Consider the following 23827-nt stretch of genomic DNA (forward strand, 5'->3'; position numbering starts at 1 on the left):
GCATAACACTGATGAAAGCAATACATGGAGAAATCTGAAGGAGGATTTCATCGCACACTGGATGTTAAATGGCTGATGATGATTGTAATGACGATGATAGTGATAATATGAACAAAAATGAAGATTGATAGTTTAATGGAAGAACACCTTGAAAAAATTTAAAGAATGATAGTAAATAGAAACGAAAAATAAATGCTACATAAGAGTAGTTGGAAACATTCCAAAGTCATTGATACTTGCATGCTATCGGAAGATGCATTAATAGTGCCAACTTCGTAACACGCTGTATTTACTCTGCCAGATAAGTCCTCGTCTCAGAATGAAATTTTCACTCTACAGTGGAGTGTGCGCTGATATGAAACTTTCTGGTAGATTAAACCTGTGTGCCGGACCGAGACTCGAACTCGGGACCTTTGCCTTTCGCGGGCAAGTGCTCTACCAAGTGAGCTACCCAAGCACGACTCACGCCTCGCCCTCACAGCTTTAATTCCGTCAGTACCTCGTTTCCTACCTTCCAAAATTCACAGAAGCTCTCCTGCGATCCTTGCTGGTCCCGAGTACGAGTCTCGGTACGGCATACAATTTTAATCTGCCAGGAAGTTTCATATCAGCGCACACTCCGCTGTAGAGTGGAAATTTCATTCTAGAAACATCCCCCAGGCTGTGGCTAAGCCATGTCTCCGCAATATCCTTTCTTCCAGGAGTGCTAGTTTTGCAAGGTTCGCAGGAGAGCTTCTGTGAAGTTTGGAAGGTAGGAGACGAGGTACTGGCGGGCGGAATTAAAGCTGTGAGGACGGGGCGTGAGTCGTGCTTGGGTAGCTCAGATGGTAGAGCACTTGCCCGCGAAAGGCAAAGGTTCAGAGTTCGAGTCTCGATCCGGACACAGTTTTAATCTGCCAGGAAGTTTCAAGTCCTCGTCTGAGTTTGCTATAGCTTATTAACCACACTCATCAAAAGTCCCAGAGAAAGATGTTCAATTACTGTTGGTAAGTGATTCGTTCATTTCCATGTACATCGTTATATGCCCAGCGTCTTCCAACCTCTTGCAATTGTTATAGTTTGAAGTGGCTTTGGCACCAGTGTCAACGTTACTATTTATTTACGGAAGGGCTTTTCACTTGACCTGACGAGCACTAGCGGAGATCATCGCAAATTACCTTACCCTAGTAAATTCGAAGGCATTGTCCATAAACAGGATCTGATACCTCCTAGACCATGGAGAAGGTCCTATTTTTGCGGCTAAGTGGTTTAATTAAAAATATTGTTTTGTGGGATCAATGATATGAAGTTTTTCTTTTTAAACTGCGTATTTATTTTCTATTTGTTCGTGGAGTGATATTCGTTATTTTTATTAGAATATTAATTTTAATTTTAAATGTTTTAGGTCTTTCATGTGTGTTAAGCAATTGATTAGCTAGTTGCTAAAGCACCTTCCACTAATGCAGATGCTATTTCCTTCAACATTCAATAAATCAGGTTTGCAAGGAGAGGTTCGAATCTAGCAGATTGAGACAATGACTGTTGATCAACAACTTTATGCCGTCATCACTCGCCCTCTTGCCGACGAAATACTAGTGACGAAAATTTTTCCCTCTTGCAGGATTCAAACAGGCTAAGTCGAGTGTCATCGAACAAGCCTGGTTACCAACCTTAGCTAAGAAGTAGGTCAACAGTCTAGCAACTTTTGGCCATAGACTGCAGTTTCCGCTCGTCATTTTCAATCCCCCAAACATGACGTGGAACGAGGTTGCTTGGCATGACGGCAACCAGTGTTTTTATTTTTATTTTTCTCCTCTTCTTTTACTAGAGCACATAGTGACTGACTGACCGAGACGGTGGCCACGAAGGTGGCGGCGCTGATGGTGACGATGTCGGCGAGGAACTGGCCCAGCACGATGGGCCCCACCAGCGCCCCCAGCCGCTGCACGCACCTGTAACACCACCAGCACAAATAAACTGACCGAAGGAATGGCCGTGGCCGTGGTCCATAAAACATGTTTGTTTATGACATTTCGTCGAGAGTTGCGGTGGACATTTTCAGTTGTGTTTTCGGTTCCACTGAGTCTTGTTGACTGACAAGTCAGACGTCAGAGAACAGCATAAGTATCTTGGAATGGGATATGTAAAGGCTTTTTTAAATTACCGCTGCCAGTCACAAACTTTGTCAACTATTGTGTTACTTATTTGTTTAGCGACACGTTTCGAGGGTTATACCTCATCTTCAGGCTAAATGGCATTATAAAAATAACTTTACAATAAGGTCATACTGATGTTATATAGTCTTTCATCCACAGGATGACCACAACATTTACGAAAAGACTGTATATCATCAGTATGAACTTATTGTAAAGTTGTTTTTGTAATGCCATTTAGCCTGAAGATGAGGTATAACCCTCGAAACATGTCGCTAAATAAATAACACAATAGGCGACAAAGTTTGTGACTGGTAGCGGGATTTTAAAAAAGCCTTTACATATTTCTTGAGACAGTCACGGTCGAAAAATAGTCGAAATGACTTCAAAATCTTGAAGAGGGGCCGTGATCGCAGAGCTAATCCTTGTCGGGGATAAAACTTAACTATTGTACTGTCGTCTGTTAAAGATAAAACTTAGCTATCTATTACGTAGAGGTACTGTAAGTCTATCTTTATACTGGGTGGTTGAGAGACTTCGACTGTTCAATATAAAATTGTTAAGGGGCTGAAAATTTGAAAATTTTGTTAAAACTCATTCATCTTGCCGCAAGCAAAGTGCGTTGGGTTGGGTTGTTTTTGGGGGGAGGAGACCAGACAGCGAGGTCATCGGTCTCATCGGATTAGGGAAGCACGGGGAAGGAAGTCGGCCGGGCCCTTTCAAAGGAACCATCCCGGCATTTGCCTCGAGATATTTAGGGAAATCACGGAAAACCTAAATCAGAATTGCCCGAATGCGAGTCCAGTGTCTAACCACTGCGCCACCTCGCTCGGTCAAGTAAAGTGCGGTCCCACAAGAAGTAGATGCAGAACCCGGAAATAAGCGGTATATCGCAACTAGGTTAGGCCTCAGAACGTTACAATACTGCTGCTGAAGTCTTTCGTACCACGCATCTCTGTGATAGACACACGTTCTTTTCATGGATCCGTAATGATGGGTTCCTCAAGAATGTAGCACAACTCATAAAAACAAAAATACCTAACATATTTACAAAAGAAGTGCTATCCTAAATTTCCTACCATAGGTATAAGTGAAATGTATCTCAAGACTGTGGAATAAATAAAAATTGTGAAACATATTTTAGTTTAAAAATTATATCAAACCCATCGTAGACATTTAAGTATTTATACACTGTAGTGAATTAGATGATTCGTAGACTAAGGTGGCCATATGTCATCAAACAGAAAGCAGGTTACAACAGTTACTTTCACAGACTGCGCCGGCCGAAGTGGCCGAGCGGTTAAAGGCGCTACAGTCTGGAACCGCACGACCGCGACGGTCGCAGGTTCGGATCCTGCCTCGGGCATGGATGTGCGTGATGTCCTTAGGTTAGTTAGGTTTAAGTAGTTCTAAGTTATAGGGGACTTATGACCACAGCAGTTGAGTCCCATAGTGCTCAGAGCCATTTGAACCATTTTTCACAGACTGCTTTACTGCACTGAAAAGGTGCAGAAGTCCGATTTGACGAAATACTGGGTTTTTTGATACAATTAATGGATATTACTTGTTGCACAGGTAATGAGACGAATACTGTCTGTTGTAAGATGGTAAGTACATCAGTACTGCACTGAATAGGTACCGAAGCCAGATTTGGCGTAATACCCGATATTTGGTACAATTAATAGATATTACTTGTTGCACAGGTAATGAGAGAAACACTGCATATCGTAAGATGGTAATTACATCAGTTAGTTCAACCAAAGAATTCGTCAGTGTAACAGAAGGAGGGGACCATAAGCCTCTGAGCTAGCTGTAGACTGTACTTTACTAACAGCTAAACTGGTGGCCAGTTATTGAAACTGCGTGTCGTTGAATAGTGGACAGCTTTCAGGAGGGAAGTAAATGAATTTAAACCTTTGTGTAGATTATTTTTATTCCTAGTATCGATCCTAGTGCTGTTACTTTGGTATAAGAATTAATTGTTTATGAAATGCATAAAGTTACTTGGAAGCAGTAGTTTGTATTCCTATTTCCTTGAAGCGAGCACTGCAGAGCGTTGGTACCTCACAAAAATGGTATTTCACACTTTAACGCAGAATTTGATGCTGCATGACATTAAAGAATAAAAACAAACTACGCCAGATTCTTTTATTTCTTACACCTATTTCCGACAACATCCGCATAGCAAATAACGATCTGTTACTCGCTTACGCAGTTCAGTGGTACCTTCCTTCCAACTGAACTCATCACCGAGTTGTAATCCCGGGAATTTAAAACTGTCAACCTCTCCTATCTACGTGACAAACTGCTTAAGACAATTTGTGGGTTATATATTCTGTACCTAGTACTGATCTGCATATAGTGCGTCGTTTCGAGGTTTAGTGACAAAAAATTTCATTTAAGTTCTCTCTACAACTACTTATTTCATTGCTTGTATTTTATGCAAACAAAAAAACTGGTATACGCATACTGCTCATACACTTGTCCACACAGCTTCAGAGTCAGGATTTATTCGGGCCGTTGTTTCTTGGTGTTGGCAGTTTCCATGTACGTTTATATACGAGGCCGTGCTGAAATGTAATGCCTCCGAATTTTTTATGTCAAAATTCTTAAAGCTTTTTAAATGAAACAAACGTTATTAACATTATACATCTTTAGTCTTCATATTTACGTATCTAGTTCTCCACATAGTCACTCTGGTGACGAATACATTTCTCCCACTGAGAGACCAGTTTCTTGACACCGTCACGATAGAATATCTAACACTGTTAACGGAGCCACAGTCTTCACCGGTGCTTGCATCGCTTCATTACCATCAAAGAGAAATCCTCGAAGGTGCTCTTTAGGTTTCGGAAACAGACGAAGATCGGATGGGGCCGAGTCGGGACAGTATAGGGGCCGGTCGATGACCGTGAACCCAAGGGGCCGGATTGTTGCAGATGTCGCAGCGCTCGTCTGGTATTGCATTGTCATGCTGAAGGAGTGGGCGATCCATGTGTAGACCAAGCCTGCGAATCCGAAGCTTGATTACACGCGCAGTTTCTCACGCACCGAGACCGATGACCTCGCAGTTTGGTCTCTTCCCACAGACAACCCAACCCTCACGCACCGACATGGTTACGTTAGGCATCACCAAGCTGCACTCTAAAATTCGGAGCCCTCTAGCACCAGAAGTCGCAAATATGTGGACATGAAGAATACAGATGTAGAATGTTAATAACTTTTGTTTTGTTTAAAAAACTTTAAGAGTTTTCCCATAACAAATTCGGAGGCATTATGCGGCGGCGCGGTTCCTTCCGTCCCTTTACGACTAACCTTCACCTACCTGTGAACATTGTCTCAGCATATCATCAGTAGGGAAGCCGAGCGAAACGTACTGTACTTCGACGTGAATCGGGCTGCAATTAAAGTCACTAATCTACGTTTCGGGAGAAAGTTTTCACACGAAATGAAAGGTTGGAAATTTTGTCCTCAATATATTCTGAAACTGGTCAGTTTAATCAACATCCAATAGCAAAACAACGTTCTCCCACGTCAATCCGCGCTTTTCATTAATAGCCAATCGCAAAATAGTAAACCTAACGACTGCTGAATTTTGGTTTATGCATAAAGTTATTTACTATTGTTATTTATACCTGAATTAACTTTCCCTTTACCATAAGCTTACTTTACAAATCTATTCTACAAAAAACCCCTTTGTCCACATCCATACTTTTTCGAAATGTTCCCACATGAAATCCTACTACATAACTCGTTAAACAATTATCTTCATATTAGCCTTAGATCACACTCACGCATCATTCATACTGATAAAACACATTTATAACATTTTACATACACAAAAAGACAAAATAACACTTTCTGAAAATACTAGAACAGTTTATGAAAAACATTCTATTACTTTAGTGCACTCTAGTGGGCACAATCGAAACTAAAATCACAGTCCCCCTATCCAATACTGTCCTCTATCGGCTGTAACATAAACTAGTGCGCGTCCAGTCTCGCGTCACCATCTGCCACTATCCAGCTCTGAGACACATCTCCCACTTAACCGCCTCCAAGGCAGGATCGGTATACGGTGCTACGCCTCAATTTCATTTCAGCACACCCTTGTGTATGAAAATATTGAGCAACAGTTAATCGTGTAAGTCACTTGGACGGTATCTGAGCATGCTAGCATTATGCAACACTTGTAAATAATAACGAAGGACATCAACATGCTTCTGGACACATTATCCGCCACTAGCGGACTCTTATGTATCGACTATTTTCAAAATGTTTATAGCAATATTTCGTAAAAGCACTCTGTTCTGCTGGACGATGACAACAGTTTGAAACGGAGAAGCTCCGGAGAATCAAAGGTAACGTTTAATCGGACCTAAGATCTTACTTCCGGTCTTGCCTGGCCCCTTCTAGTTGCTCATTTATTGCTTCTCCGGCAGCAGCAACTCTCGCGTGTTGCCGTCCCACAATTTTAATCGGCACCCGCTATTGATTTGAATAAAGACTGCCCAGAAGGATCATGCAGTATTCGTTGTAAATTATTACCTTAACATCAAAAGCCTGAGTGTTCTGTAATTACCAAAAAAATATTAATTTAAGTAATCTTTGAATTTATTCGGCGTCGTAAGAGTGTCTGAGCACAAAATTAATTTATTACGTTATCGAAAAGTTGTTTGGCAGGTTTTGTAGGATGGATGTAAACCAATCGGTTGTTTTAGAAAAAGCTTTTTCTGTAAAAAGGAAACGAGGTAGAGGTCAACGCCCCGTCGACGTCGTGCTCGTTAGGGCCGGGCCACTAGTACAGATGAACAAGCGTGGACAGATAGTCGTGTGAAGCTTTACTCGGCATTCGTCTAAAGTGCATCTGTAGTGCATAGCACAGGATGATGAATATCCATAATGGAAGTCACAGGACAACATTACAGACTTAGGGCGAAGCTAGTAGATAACAACGGAAGTTCCATGAGGCTTTTTCCGAGTGATGCTGTTGTATATATTATGACATTTATCTACGGTCACTGTGTGATGCATGTACTGCCAATTTTAGATTTGTATATATGTTGTATATATTGTGACATTTATCTACGATCACTGTGTGATGCATGTACTGCCAATTTTAGATTTTTGTCATTAAGATCAGGCACTTTCCTTGCAGCCTCAGTAGGTCCGGCTTCAGAATGAACCAGTCGGTTCGAAAATAGTCGCCAAAATACGAGTTTATGTACTGCAACTGTGACAGATTTCCAGCAAACTCTTCATCAAATAAAAAGTTTCTGGTCCTACATTAGACAATATGTTGAAATTCCATACCTAAGACTTTTGTTGTACGCTGACTGATCAAAAGTATGTGGTTACCTATTGAAGCACTTTAATATCGGGTATATCTCCCTTGCGCCTTTATGACGGCTTCAACTCTGCTGAGGACCCTTTCGATGAAGTGTGGAGGAATGGCAGCCTATTCTTTCTCAGGTGCCGAAACCTGGGAAGGTAGTGACGTTGGACGTTGGTGTCTGGAGCGAAGCTGATGTTCTAACTCATCCCATAGGTATGACGTTGGGTTTAAATTGGGACTCGGGGAAGTCAAGTCCATTTCAGGGACTTTGCTGCCCACAAACTACTTCCACACAGATACTGCTTTATGACACGGTGCATTGTTATGCTGTTACAAACTATCATCGCCTCCGAACTCTTCCTGAACTGTACGCGGTACAGAATGCTACAAAATGTGTTGATATCCTTGCGCATTCTTAAGAGTAGTAAGGGAGCCACACCCTAGCTATGAGAAATACCCACTGTTGACACAACACCTGATGGCAGCTAAACTTCTCCAGGCATTCGCCAAACACAAACCCTACCAGCGGATTGCTACAAGGCATAGCGTGATTCATCACTCCAAATTATTCGTCTCCACTCATACACTGTCCAGTGGCGTTGCTCTTTACACATGTCCAACCGTCGCTTAGAATTTCCTACAAAGACGCATGGCTGACGAGGAGCAGCTCGAGCATTTTACCCCATTAGTTTTTAACTCCTTACGCTCGGTCATTTTGCTACCTGGACTGCTGGAAGCACTTTGGACCTGCGAGTGATTCCCTTCACTGATCTCATGTGATTTTTTAAAACCATCTTGTGCAGTAATCGATGGTCACTGTGAGGCAGTGCGTGAGGTCTGCCTGGTCATGCTTTGGCTGTGGCTGTTTCTTCACATATTCACTTCACGATCACATCACGGACAGTCGTCTTGGACAGCTTTAGAAGAGTTGAGATTTACTTCTTGGATCTGTTACTCGACATCAATGATGAATCCATGTTCAAAGATACCGAGCTCTTCCGACCCACCCATTCTACTGTTACTGCCTCTCCTCCTACAACACAGTACTTCCCACCTCCTTTCAGGTCCGCCTCCCGAGACATCTAGTAGTTGAGTCCCCATTAAGTAATGACGTCTGGATACTTTTGATTAGATAGTGTAAATGGGAAGGTTAGTACAGTTTCAGAATATAGTATTGTCTCATTAGAGCTGTGAGAGCGAAAAATTACCTTCGAAACTCGGTAGGAGACTAAACTTGGGTGAAGGACTGGGACATGGAATCAAGTATTTCGTACGCAATGCGAAGGATTTTTAAGTGTGACTATCAGTCTGCCCTCACAGCTTCATTTCTGTCAGTACTCCCCTATTTTTCTAAACATTATAGAAGCTCTGCATACCTTGCTGGGTTATCAGTACTAGAAAAAATTATATCACGCAGAAATTTCCTAGGCTCAGCCTGGATGAACTCAGGACAACAGTATGGCAAGGAGAGTAGGAGTGGATCCTTCCCAGCATTTTGTGTGGAAACAGTGTCGGCCTGCCAAGTCAACCTGCTTTGCCAGGCGGCCTGTACATCAGGGGCAAGAAACAGTTTTCTGCACAACGAGAAAATCGTAGGTTTACGTAACGAAATGAACGTTGTTTGTATTTATTATTATTTACTATTATTTATTGTTTGTATTTATTATTATTTAATTGCGACCGATTAAATAAATAATAGCTACAAACATACAACTTGCGATGTTGTTCATTTCGTCTCACTATAGTCATCAGGCCCTTCTATGGCAAATCTACATCTACACCTACATCTACATCTTACTCTTCAAGCCATCTAACGGTGTGTGGCAGAGGGTGCTTTTTGTACCACTAACTGAGCACTGCAACACTCGCGAATAGCGCGTGAGAAGAATGATTGTCGGCAAGTCTCTGTATTGGCTCTAATTTCTCGAATTTTCTCCTCGAGGTCTTTACGCGAGACATATGTGGGGGGAGGGGTGGGGGGAAAGTAACGTGTTGGCCAACTTTTCCCCGAAAGTGCTCTCGAAATTTCAATAGCAAATATTTCCATGATGCTCAACGCCTCTGTTGTCTGCCAACGGAGTTTGTCAACATCTCCGTAACACTCTCGCGCTGGCTAAATGATCCAATGGCGAAACGCGCCACTCTTTTTAGGATCTTCTCTATCTCTTCTATCAGTCCTACCTGTTAGGGATCCCAGATAGATGAACAATACTCAACAATTGGTCGAACTAGCATCTTAAAGCGTTCCTTCATGGATGAGTTACATTTCTTTAAGATTCTCTCTATGAATCTGAGTGTGGTATCTGCTTTTCCCACTATTTGTTTTATGTAGTCACTTCACTTAAGGTCACTCTGGAAAGTTACTTCTAGACATTTACGGTAGATACTTTTTCCAGAGGTTAGTCATCAACAGTGTAGCTGTACAGTAGTGGATTTCCTTTCCTATGTGTGCATAATATGTTACATTTATTTACATTCAGGGTTAACTGCTAGAGCCCGCACCATTCATCAATTCTCCGGAGGTCATTCTGCAAATCATTACTACCTTCTGGCGTTGCTACTTTGTTATAAACAACCGTATCATCTGTGAACAGCCTTAAAGAGCATATGACGCTTTCTATTAGATCCTTTACATATATTGCAAACAGTAACAGTCCTATCACAATTCCTTGAGGTACTCCAGAAATTGCCTTTACATCCGTCGATTTTGTTCTGTTAATAGTGATGTGCTGAGTTCTGTCTGCAAGAGAGTCTTCAATCCAGTATAAAAACCAATGATAGTCAACATCATAAAATGACAGGAAACATTGGATCCGCAAACCTTCTCAAGTGTGCATGGTTTGTACTAGACACACCACACATAAGGAAATTCGTAGAGACCGATCTTTCTTTGATGTTGATTGATATTAGTTTTACGACCGCCATTTGGCATACCACGACCTGAAAACAATGGAGTGTACCGCTGAAACTGAAAATTAAATTTGTTACGTATATACATAACAGCATGTAGTATATTCCAGGATTTCAGTCATATTTGTCACAGAAGCAACTGGCTCATGAGTATCGGCACTATGGGGACTTATAACCTCTAGATCTCCCGCTGGGGTGCAGATACAGGCAAAAACTTCTTTTTCGAGCCACTAGCAATGGGCATGTACCATGGAAACACTATCAGGCTGCCAAATCAATCTGCTTCGCAGGGTAGCCCACACATCAGGAGCAAGAAATAGTTTTCTGTATCCTGACATGTAGGCAGCCCTAGATGACGTTTGTGTTGAGTTAGAGTGGGACTTACTTACTTTTACGACTTGCTTTACATGGCGGCCTATATGTCAGGGGTAAATAAATGATTTTTAAGCCCCTTATGTATAGACTGCCTGTGTGGCAGGTATGCTGCAGTAGTAGTATCGGCCTTCATTATTGAACTGTATTGCAGGGGCTACACATGTCAATGAGCATGGCTGGGGACAGGAGATGGGATGTACACAATAAGGGTGAAGAGGAAATGGACAGAGAGAGAGGAGGAGGGTGAGACTCATGAGGCATTTGGAAACTGTAGAAGGGAGTGGGCAAATGGGAAAGTAAGCGAGAGAGGCAGAGATGGAAAGAGAAAGGGGAGAAGGATATCATCAGTGGGAAGGGGAGGGAGAGATAAAGAGGAAGAGAGAGATGAGAGGAAGAGCTAGACAGATAGAGGAGATAGGATGAGATGTACAGATAGAGGAAGGAAAGTGTGGACTCAGAGAGTGGGGAGGAGGAGGTGTGTTGGATGTATGAGACGTGCACTTACAAGGGCAAAGCTGTGTGGAAAAGTCTAGTAAATAATACATACCGACACGCAGCTTTCGGTGTTGTTCATTCATTCACATATATTTTCTAGCTCCTGTCCCACAATTTTCATATACATCTATATCTATATTTCACAAGCCACTTTATAGTGTGTTGCGGAAGGTACGTTGTGTACTAGTGTCATTTCCCTCATTCGTGGGAATAACGATTACTGGTAAACCACTGTGTGGGCTCCAATCTCTCTACTTTAATCTTGATGGTCTTGCCACGAGATATACACTGGAGGAAGCAATTTATTCGTTCTTCTAGGGAGAGGAAAGGAAGAGAGGCTTTATTATCCTGTAGACGTTGAGATCACTAGAGACGAAGCACAAACTCGAACTGTTTCATGAAAGGGGGGGAATCAACCATGCCCTTTCAAAGGCATCGTGCTGGCAATCTTCTAGGAACGTACACACTCGAACTTTAACAGTAGACAACTGTGATGCAGAATGCCTCTCTTGCAGTGTCTGCCACTGGAATTGGCCGAGCGTCTCCGTCACGCTTTTTCTTTCACGAAATGAACTAGCAACATGACGTGCTGCTCTTCTTTGGGTCTTCTGTATTTCCTCTATCAGTCCTATTTGGTAAGGATCCCTTACTGATGGGCGATATTCGAATATTGATCGAATGAGCGTTTATAAGCTACTTCCTTTGTCGATGTTTTATATTTTCTGAGGTTTTTTTCAATGCCTTTAATTCTGACATCTACCTTACTCGCAGTTAATTTTATGCAGGCATTCCAGTTTAAGTGATTTCATACCCGAATTCCTAGAAATATTATATACGTAACAGATTACAGTGACTGTTCTGGAACTGTACCATCAGGAACCACAGAGTATTCCTGTCAATGTCTTCGCATTTCGTTACATTTGCTAATGTGGAGGATAAATTGCCATACCCTGTACCAAGCGGCGTTCCTCTGCGCGTCTTCCTGCATTTCATTACAATTTTCTAGCGTCGCGACTTGTCTGTATATACGGCGTCATCCGCGAAAAGCCTCATGGAATTTCCTACGTCATTTATTAGCCTATCTGTATTTATTATCAAAAGTAACGGTGCTATAGCAATCCACTTGGGCATACCATAAGTTACCTTTACCTCTGAAGACTGATCTTCGTTCGGCATAAAGCGCTGTGATCTATTTACTTGAAACAGTGCAGTCCAGTCACACAGCTGACCTGATACTCCGTACGCTCGTATTTTGTTCATCAGGCAGTACTGCAGAACCATATTGAATGTTCTCCAGAAATCAAGGAACATGGCATGTACCTGGGTGCCTGTATCTAATGCTTTCTTGGTCTCGTGGAAGAACTGAACGAGTTGGGTTTCACAATATCGTTGTTTTCTGGGCCCATATTCGTTCCTACAAAAGAGAGTTTTGGTCTCCAGATACGTCATAATACACAAGCATAAAATATACTCCAAAATTCTACAACAGAACGACATCAGAGGCGTAGGTCTATAGTTTTATGCGTCTGTTCGACGACTCTTGTTGTAAACGAGAGTGACCTGTACTTTTTTCCAATCACGAGGAACGCTTCGCTCCTCTAGAGATCCACGGTACACTGCTGCACTATCCGTTTGAAGATTGATGATCGAAAATAAGATGGTACGTTTGTTTGATTGGCTCTGACAAGTAGACGGGTGATAGAAGTTTTCATCCGGGAACAGATTACTAGTATCTGGTTTGTGATCTAGTGCCACCATTCGTCGTTTACCACTGACACCTTATTGTAGAGAAATGAGACTTTCATTCGATGTAAGTGTCAACTAGGACAGTGACTGACATTCTGTGGTGTTCAGCGATGAATCTTACTTCTGTCTGCGGCGGTCAGATCGATGCCAGTCTGTCCGTAGACGAGCTGGTGAAAGGTCATAGAAAGCAGCGGTTCTCGATATGTATAACTGTCCTTCACCTGAGATGGTGTGGACAGCTAAGGATATGACTACAAGACTGATTTTCTAAATGTTCAAGGACAACTGAAATCTTGTCAGTGCGTGGCAAGAATGGTAAATCCTGCTGTCATATCCATCATGATCAGGGTACCAAATAGCACATTCTAGAAAGAAACGTAACTCCTCACATTACGGATCACACTAGAAATGCCTTGAGAAATTTTCGGGTCCTTGCCTCGTCAGCCGATATCCTAATTTATCGCCCATAAACCATGTATTAGGTGTGATGGAAAGACTTATAATTTCATAACAACTTGCAATGAGTCATCTTCAAGAAGTGACACGGCATATATTTTAGACATGGCGGGAGATTCCTCATGACGGCGTTCAGAGATTGTCTACTTCCACGCCACAATGAATACAAGTGTATTCGCGGTCGTATCTGATACCGCTGTAGTTAAGGGATATCAGTTCCGAATGGGAAAAAAGTCGAATCATTTAATGCCAGTTATGTGACATACGTTCCCACAAACTTTCACAAATATAGACAGGTTCTTCATGGCGAAACACTTCACTTTCCATCTGTTTACGTGCATTAATTACTGATCAAAACCAACGATTATCGCTGCACAAGCACCTAGTGCATTCCTCTGAAATGCGATAGAGGTGGCGTTGAGCTTAACACACCAGAGCGTCAAACGTGAAAGCCACGATAAACAGGTTAATAGATTCTCATTACATGGCACTCTAAGTTGTTTGTCATTTAACCCAGGATGTTGATGTAAAATTTTGTAGTGAAAAGCCTGTAACTTGTCTTCTGTGTTTCGATATGAAGATTCGTTCTCTCACAATAATTCGAACATGCAAACTCCATGTCGAAAACAAACATACATACTAGCGTCCGTTTGGACTTCCGCTACGGGTGCATGTAGCTGACATGGTGTTGGCAATAGATAGTATTTGATGATCGCAAAAAAATGTAACAGGCGATAAAAACTGAGCTGGCCATAAATAATGTGAGTATCACTGTTAAACTAGAGAGTGGGTGGTGGCTATGTTAGGAAAGTTTGCTCACAAACAAAAGAACATTTGTGGTAATCTGCTTATTCCTTCGATGTTAAGTTGGCATATGCGAATAGATGGTCCAGTTCTACGACCTTGTGCGTCCTGAGAAGCACTTTTTGGTTATTTGCTCTGCATTCTATGACCGGAGGCCTTTTCGGGCAGTTCGGTCTCATCCTGTTGTTGTTACTCATTTAGCACCACCCAGGAGGCACGTGTGTCTTAGGGCATGTCACGGACGCGGGTAACTTGGACACATACTTCAGGAAATGGTGCCTCCGCCTAAACCATCAGAAAACCGTTACTTCAGCATTCCACCTGCGTAACAGACACTCTGACTATAAACCGGAAGTTAAACTCCGGAGACAAACTTTGCAGTATTGCAGCACACCGAAGTACCTCGGAATAACACTCGGTAAGTCCCCAACTTTCCGACAACATCTCTAACGTGGCCGCAAAACTGAAGACCCGTAATAATGTCATTCAGAAGCTTGCTGGAGCCTCCTGTGGTTGCAGTGCTCAAACCCTAAGATCAACAGCTTTGGCACTATCATACTCTGTCGCTGAATACTGTTGTCCAACTTGTGTGAACAGTGCTCACTGTAGCAAGATAGATGTGCAACTCAACCAGACAATGCGACTTATCACAGGCTGCATACGTAGCACTCAAACTGCATGGCTACCAGTTTTAAGTAACACCTAATCTCCAGCTCTGCGAAGATCAGATGCTCTCCTGAAGATCTGGACAAACACTCAGAAGAACCCCCAGCTACCAGTGCACAGCGATATATTAATAGCAGAACATCAGCGTCTGAGGTCAAGAAAACCACCTTGGCGAACTGCACAACATCTTGAAGCCTCCGCCTTTAACTTCAACGAAGTATGGAGAAGTCAATGGGAAGAATCGTCAGTGTTCATCTGGTTGAAAAGCCTTCCATGCGAGTTCCAGGTTTCACACTCCCCAGACGCCAGTGGAGAACCATCAATCGCATCCGAACAGGACAAAGGAACTTCGGATATCTAAAGCACAAATGAGGCTGGGCAACATCTCCAGATTGTGACTGTGGAGATGCCCTGCAAACAATAAATCACATTGTTGATGAATACCCGAAACGAGCCTTCGGGGGATCAATAAATGACATCCTCCATGCATCACCTAAAGGGCTCAACTGGATCAACAGACTGGACTTAGAAATCTAAGAACTTGTGTAATGCGCACATAATTTAGTATAATACTTTGGACATTTGATTCTGTACCTGTATTTTGCTTGTCATTTCTTACACTGTATATTCTTAAAATTATGTATTTGATCCAAGCTCTGTATCGTCATACGATAAATAAATAAAGTTGTGGTAACAGCAGAAGTACCAGTAAATAAATTTAAGGAGTCTAATTAATGTCAAAAGTAATTCCCTGGCTACCTTCCTGCCCGAGAATGTTAAGTTACCGGTAATACGTAGAACACTTGTTCTCTATTTTGGTTTTTTGGTGCCTCTCTTCCGAAGTCGCAGTTTAACAAATAATATGGGATGTACAAGTAGCATGGGATGTATTGTACGTTATGTGCCTGCAACAAACATTCCGTTACACCAGACGCGTGTAGTGGTTAATAAAAAAAGAAAAAAAGAGAAGAAAAGAAAAGGAAAAGGTTGAAAATGTGGGAAGAAATGGGGAATAAAAGGGGGTTTTAAAATCGTAAATGACCGTGAAAAAGGGAAAGAATGAAAAGCAAATCGGAATTCGTATTACAGAAAAGCTATCGGACTTCGTGATTCGGAAAAGCTATTGTTGGGGTGGTCCTTGTGGCGTTTTTGAGCAAAAGTTAAACCAATTTCCACTACAAAAATTATTGAAAAAGAACAGAGAATAACAAAATGTAACTGACAGGGGGAAATGGCGTAGATAAGAGTTCATCCTTTACCAGATTAACATGTCTTCTTTCGTGTGGCGTCCAGGTCTTCAAAAATCTCCTTCAATTCTGCGTGAAAAGTGTGCTCCGAAATCTTGCAATAAGTTTCATTGTCCAGGAATTTCTAATGTATCCAAAACCGTCTTGATATTAAATGCAATTTATTTTAGTTGCTTTTCTCCATCCTCCGAATTTCATAACAACTTCCACAATGTCTACACATTAATAAGTTTTTTCGTCTTAATCAGATCACGTCTGCATTAAGCTTCCCCTCTCGGGAGACAATAATGAAACGGATAAAAAAACAAAACAGAGTTACAATTTTAGTATTTTCTTTGCCGTCGAACTCCCATACCGCTGCGATGGTATAATTTTTATCTGAGGGAACGAGTGTAGCGCGGCGAAATTCAAAGTCCCACTACACGCGTCTCGCTTTATTTTAAAGCATTTTCAGTTGTCATTACAAAGTGTTTCTTTTTCTTTTTTTTTTACATATCTGTTCTGTGACATCATAAACAGTTCTCGTGTGTTAAATGAATATTATGAAACAGTCTTCATGTTTTAAATTACCATTATTAGTCGTGTTTTTTAGCTCCTACTTCATCCCTTAAGTCCTTCTACACTCAGGTGCTCGATTTATAGTACACTGCAATTTATGGAGGAATAACGTATTTTCGTTTTCGTGTTTTGTAAGTTACATTCACTTCATCTACTTTGTTGTAATCACACTAATAAGATCGTCTTTTTCTGTGGCGATCACAACTAAATTCACGAAACGAATGTGGATTTACGCAAGATGAAAACCAGAATACATTCTGTCTCATATAGCGTTCAATGGTGTGGGGTGTTATGTCTTAACTTGCCTATGCGAGTGAGTGAATTTTTATTTGGAGGGGTATTGTATGTCTTAAATTGTGTGATTGTAAGTGGGTATGCTGTATGCTTTACGTGATAATGTTTTTGTCTTGGTTATAGGGGTGTCATAATTTACTTACTAATGTTTTATAAGCTCAGCTAATGTTAGGTTTCTGAAGTTCGTTTGGTCTTTTAGTATGTGCTTCTTTTCTCTGACTGCCTTTTTAGTTTGGAAACTGTCTTGTAGTATTAGGACATGTTGTTTGTTAGTGAATCTGGTGATTCTAATTTCTATTTCTATTGTGATGGAGTGAAGGTTTCTTTGTCTGCGGTACTCTACCAGTTTTAAACGGCTGGTACCATACTTCCATACTCTTTCATCCTCTTTATGTCTGATTTCAAACGTTCTGTTGGGCTGTTTTGAGTAGCAAATATCACAGCTGTTACCCTGAAATTGGTAAATGACTGATTTTTTTTATATATGTGTCATCATTCCTTTTTAAGCAGTTTTGTATGAAGTTATTACGTTGGTAGGCTAGTTGTATTCTTTGTTTCTGTAGGATTTTGCCGTTGTGTGTTCCAGTTTGTTTCCATATGTGAGCACATATGAGCTTGTCTTCAGTGTTGTGTTCTTACCGGCAGTAGTCTTGCTGTTGGTATATGTGCTTGGGTGAGTGTTGTGGGTCCTTGAATTTGTATGGTGTTTTGCTTTATTTGTTTTATTTTTATGCCTTTTGGAATTTTATCATTCAGTTTTGCGATTAGAGATTCTTGTCATTCATTGTTTTTTGCTGTTTGAGCTATTATTTTTTTCCGGCTTACTGATACTGTGTTTAACCTGAGGAGAATGTATCTGAGAGCTTGTTGTGTTTGAGACTGTTGGTGGTTTGAAGATTGGTGTAGTACTCTTAGCGTTGTGGGGATATTCCTGTAAATGTTAAATGACTGTTGGCTATTTTCTTTTTGTGACAGTTGTATTTAAGACGTTTATTTGTGTCAACTGTTATTCCTATGAAGTGAACTTTATGTTTTTTATGTGTTTATCCTTCTGTGTAGTTAGTCTCGCTTCGTTTTCAGAGCATCTGCCAAGCAGGCAATGTCGTCCATGTATCTACACCAGTATGGTAGGTTGTATTTTTCTGGTACAGTTGTTTGAAGCAATCTTACGTCTATATTGTTCATGAGGGTATTTGCTAACTTCCATGAATAGGAGATCCCATCACCAATCCTTCCTGCAAGCGGTATTCTTCGTTAAACTGAAAGTAGGTTTGGTCTGTAATAGGGTGTAGAAGTTAGTTTAATTTGGAGATGTGTTCCTGTGATAATAGATTGTAAGCATCTAGGTCTTTTTCTATTACCTACATGTTTCCTCGACTGGAATTGTGGAATACATGATGTGTACATCAGATGAGATCAGTATAGCTGTTTCCATAATATACACAATCTAATAAAAAAAGTGAAGCACCCAGCAGGCATCGTCGGATGTCAATCGGATGTCATTGTGACTACGTACACTTACACACCATCGCCAGATATGTAAGGGATAAGAGTTGCAGTTCTCTGTACAGGCAGAATGGCCACTGTAGTACATCAGTGTCGTTCACTTTTAGTGTTGTTACTAGGCCCAAATGGTATATCGAGGGCGTGAACGGATGTTGAGTGAAGGACAGAGATATGACACGTACTCATGTGAGACAGCATTATCAGGGTCTGATGAGGTTGGAAGGGGCCTCATTGTGGGTCTCCATTTGACTGGCTGGTCGAATCTTACAACATCCATATTTGTGGGGCATTATGATGTGACAGTGGCCCAATGTTGGACTGTATGGGAAAGTGGGAGCAGGCATACTCATTGTCAAAGTACAGGTCGACCATGTCTGAAAACCATAAGGGATAGTCGCCATGTCGTGCACCGACTACGACATAATACCTTGACCTCTGTCCTTGCCATCCTGCAATATTCTGTCATCCCATCATTGGTCAGATATTGGCAACAGGTGGACTGGGGAATTACCGGCCCATGGGTAGGCTGCTGTTAACATTACAACACAAATGTCTGTATTTTGAGTGGTCCCACGAGTGGGAAGCATGGACTGTTGATGAATGGTATCGCACTGTGTTCAGCGATGAATCACAGTCGTGTACTGTCCAGAGGATCACTCATGTCTATGGAGCGTTTTTCAAGCTATTCTGATACAAATCGAGAAGAATGGGTGATGGACTAATTTGCTGGAGGAGCAGGTTGGCTACAGAGTACCAGACAAAAGTTTGCTTGTGATCAGATACTGAATACTCAGTAAGCTGATGAGGTACGTGACCAGAGGTTTGTCATACTTCATTTGATCCCAAATGAGAATTTCTTAAATCATTGGGGGATATAGCAACCAACTACTCAAGTTGGTTTGTAGAATCTTTGAGTCTAGAGACATATTATCAGACTTTCAGAAAAATATCATCCAGACAGTCTCGAAGACAGCAAAGAGAGGTAAGAGAAACAACTATCTCCAGTCACCTTAATATCTGGTGCATCAAAATTGCTGACAGGAAATAAAAAGAAAATTCAGGAGCCTTTAGATGACGATCAGTTTGGCATTAGGGAAGGTGAGGCAGCAGAGAGACATCTCTGATACTGCACTTGATAATGAAAGAAAGACCTAAGGAAGAAACGAGAGAAGTTCATAGCATTTGCAAATCACAAAAAGCATTCGACAACATAAAATACTCAAGATGTTTGAAATTCTCAGGGAAATAAGTGTAAGCTGTAGCTAAAGGCGAAAAAAGTAGAATGTGTGTCAGAATCAAGAGGAAAAAATTTAAAGGTTCTGCTGCTAGGTACATTTGTGGGCAAGTAGTTGCAGAAAGTGTTGGGGTGTGATTACTTGGTCACCAGCGTTGTGAAGCCTAGTGCAGGGTTGGCTCAAGTGACTGACAGCATAGGGGAGTTACGTAGGAATTTTACAAAGGATGATCAGGTAGTGATATTGGGTGGAACAGCCTTTATAGAGATTGTAGTGGGACGCGAAATTGAAGCGTCACCCATCCACCAGTGTCAGCCCAGTTTGCAGGTGAATAAAAGTTTAATTTAGTGTTTTGTTTATGTATTTTTGTAATATTTGTAATGGTTGTGAATTATCTAAAGTTTTGTATTTATTTTTTATGTTTCATACGCGGAGAGGGCGGCCCAACGAACAGAGACAGCATCTTCGCTGCCGGGACCAGAGAGAAAGTTGCTGGCCACTATCATGGCCGCCTGTATTAGAGGCCGGAGGACTGAAATGTGGCAACGTTACGTTAAGGCCTACCGCATGGCTGTGACTATAAGGTAGCGAACGGAAGCAGTTGTTTACATACTTTAAAGGTGTCTGTTTTATCCGAAATTACAGTGTAATTACGCTAAACTGGACTTATAGCAAGTAGTCGTGACTACAGTTGAAGATATAACACAATGTAAGTATACAATTCTGCGAAGTTTGTAGTGTTTTTACATGCATATGTGCAAGTGTGCTACGTGAACGACTTTCGTCTACACAAATGCAAGAAAAGTTCTACTATATTCTAGATACAATTTGAAAATAAAGTTTTGAATTCATAAGTTTAGTATCAGAATCTTCTCCTAAGTGATTTTGTGTTAATATTATGAATATTTCTACACATTTGATTCTAATTGTAGACTTCTGTTTCGTGATATCCGAGCAGTAGAAAAAAACCAGTCCACTCAAATTCTCATTTGCTATTTTTACATAATAGTATTTTGATTTGAGATGTTAGCAATTAATGCATCATTCTATTTGCAGATGCCAGAAAAATGTTGTGTTCCTGGTTGCAACAGCAACTACAAACCCAGCAAGGAAGAGGGTTACATCTCAGTGTTCAGATTCCCTACTAAAGAGGAAAACAGAAAACGGTGGACAAGAAATATCCCCAGAAAGGACTGGACTCCATCAAATAGAAGTGTCGTTTGCATTAAACATTTTGAAGAATGTGATGTATCAAGAGTGGAGATTTACAAGGACTCTGATGGGAACTGTCACGAGTTTCCTCGTCAAAGGCCATTGCTTTTACCAGAAGCTGTGCCAAAAATATTCCCTGTGTTACCATCGTATTTAAATAAGGTGCAGCCTCCAAGAAGGTGTGACCCAGAAATAAGAAGGAAGCGTGCACGCCATGAAGAGGAGGAGAAGAATGAAGCCATGCTAAATGAGGACATTATTGCAAATTTTCAATGTTTGTGTGCTGAGTACCAGGATAGAATAAACAGTGTAGGAAAATGGAGTGTTAGTGTTAAAGAGAATAAGATATTCTTTTATACTATAGATTTTTCTGAAGACATTCCTCAGGTCAAAGTGAGTATGGAAATTAATGACAAACTCATTTCAAGTGTGTGTGTGAATGGTTTCATTCTGTCACATGAGGAGCTCAGCTGGATTTTACCTTCCTCACTTAGAGTAACCAGATGGTCACAAATTGAAAATATTTTTAGTAGAGTTATCAACTGTGATAGCTACACACCCACCTTTAGTTCTCTTTTAAATGAATTAAAGAATATTGTAAAGAAACTTACTCTGCATTCAGAAGCTAATCCAAATTGCTGTGCCACACTCTTGTTTCTGTTGGAACAGATAGATTTGTTGGCAATGAATAAGCGGACATATTCGGTTGATATGATGATGCATGCATTTATCATCTACAACCAATCTCCAGCATGCTATGCGGCACTCTGGTCAAGTGGATTGCTTACCTTACCACATGTGAAACACATTCAGCAGCTTTCATTTTCACTGAAGATTTGTCCAACCAATAAATCACAAAATGCCCATTTTCTTAAAATTGTTGTGGATAAATTAGATGAGAGAGAAAAATTTGTAATTCTGCAAGTGGATGAAATTTATGTTAAGCCATGTATTCAGTTTAAAGGGGGGAAACTCCATGGATATGCAGAAAATAATGCCCCATCTGAGGCAAGAACTGTGCTTGCCTTTCTCACATCATCTTTATATGGCAGTCTCAAAAAAGTTGTTCATTTGGTTCCTGTCAAACAGTTGTCAGGCTCAGATCTCCATAAATTAACACTTAATGTGTTGCAGTTTCTTTCCTCATGTGGTCTGACTGTTGTTGTCATTGTATCTGATAACAACAGAATTAATAGGAATATGTTTTCACTATTGGTAAAAAATTCCAGCAGTCCATATTCCTTTCTGTCATGTGGTTCCCCTGTATTTGTAATGTTTGACACAGTTCATTTGTTAAAAAGTATTAGGAACAACTGGTTGAACCAGAGGGACAGTGACAGAACATTTAAATTTCCCCATTTTGACTCAACATCCAATGATCTGCTAATGACAAAATTTTCAGATATTGAGAACCTATACAAAAAGGAACTCGACCAGCTTTTGAGATTAGCTCCTCGGTTGACTCACAAGTCAGTGTATCCCAGTAGCTTAGAAAGACAAAATGTCAGTCTTGTCTGCAATATTTTTAATGAGACAACACTTGCAGGCTTAAAAGCTGAATATGGTGAAATTTCAGGAACTGTACATTTTGTTGAAATCATTCTCCGTTGGTGGAATATTATTAATGTTAAGAACTGTACAAAGGGAATTCACAAACAAAATGAATTGTGTCTGCCTTTCACTAGTGCTTCTGATGACAGGCTTGAATTTCTTGACAAATGTTTGGCTTGGTTAGAGAGATGGAGGGCTTTGGACACTACCAGTTGTCTGACCACAGACACACATCAGGCACTGTATCAGAGTACTTCTGTTATTTCAGAAGTTGTTGAATATTCTTTCAGTGGTGTAGGTGTGCAGTGTCTTCTCACGGGAAAACTACAAACTGATAATTTGGAATCAAGGTTTAGTAGGTATCGTCAATTATCGGGTGGAAACTATAACGTTTCTGTAACCCAGGTATTTGAATCTGAAAAGAAGTTGCGTATAACGAGTGTTTTGGGAATAAAGTCTGTAAAATATGGCCCAGTAAAATTTTCTCCAGAAATAATGAATGACATAAGCATCTCAGATGTAATGTCTACAGATGTTGACGAGAATCCGTTTGTTAGTGTTTTGAACTACATAGGAAATGAAACTGTTGATGTACACCAATCTGTGCTTCTGTATGTTTGTGGTTATGCAGCACACAAAACAACACAATTGCTCAGTTGTACAACATGCACTGATTTTGTTTTAGGCACACATACCACAGATAAATATTTTGATAACCTTGTCCGAAATGGATTGACTGTGCCATCAGATATTGTTGTGGAACTTGGCACTTTTGTATATACAGTTATGTAGCTTTTAATATCTGAAGAGTATGAAACAAAATTCCTCACTTGTCAAAATCAAAAGCAGTTACTACTCAATCTGGTTGGCCAAGGAGTTAAATCACATGTTTCTCTGCAAATATTTGTAACAGATTCATGTCTCTGTGGAAGGCCACTTACTGATATCTACAAAAAGCTGGTTTCCATTATGTGTAACATATTGTTAAATAATTATATCAAACTCCAAAATGATCATTTAATATGTTCCAAGAAGGAGGGAGTTAATAGAAAATTAAAAACATTACATAGCTTTTGACACAAAATTATAAAATTTCTTTCTTACCCATAACCTCAGTCCTTAAATGCTCCGATTAGTACTGGCAAGGAGGAGGTGGCCACTATGAAATAAACTTTAATGAACCGATAAATTTCAGTCATGCTTCTGTTGCAAATCCTACAGCAAGGTCCACAGTTCATTCTGACTCAGAAAGATGTGTGAAAGTATTTAAATAGATTGTGTATCACCTGTGATTTTAAAAGAGAT

At 40.7% G+C, this 23827-nt stretch overlaps 1 protein-coding gene across 1 annotated transcript in view; it reads right to left on the reverse strand.

Annotated features, from left to right (window-relative positions):
- LOC126481778 (odorant receptor 4-like) overlaps positions 1-23827 on the reverse strand; it is a 67031-nt gene that overhangs the window by 35562 nt on the left and 7642 nt on the right. Inside the window, exon 2 of the mRNA XM_050105733.1 lies at positions 1829-1931. Within this exon, the coding sequence (XP_049961690.1) occupies positions 1829-1931 (103 nt within the window). The remainder of the gene's footprint in view (positions 1-1828; positions 1932-23827) is intronic.

This window comes from Schistocerca serialis, chromosome 5, assembly GCF_023864345.2.
Source record: "Schistocerca serialis cubense isolate TAMUIC-IGC-003099 chromosome 5, iqSchSeri2.2, whole genome shotgun sequence".
NCBI classification, from domain to species: Eukaryota; Metazoa; Arthropoda; class Insecta; order Orthoptera; family Acrididae; genus Schistocerca; species Schistocerca serialis.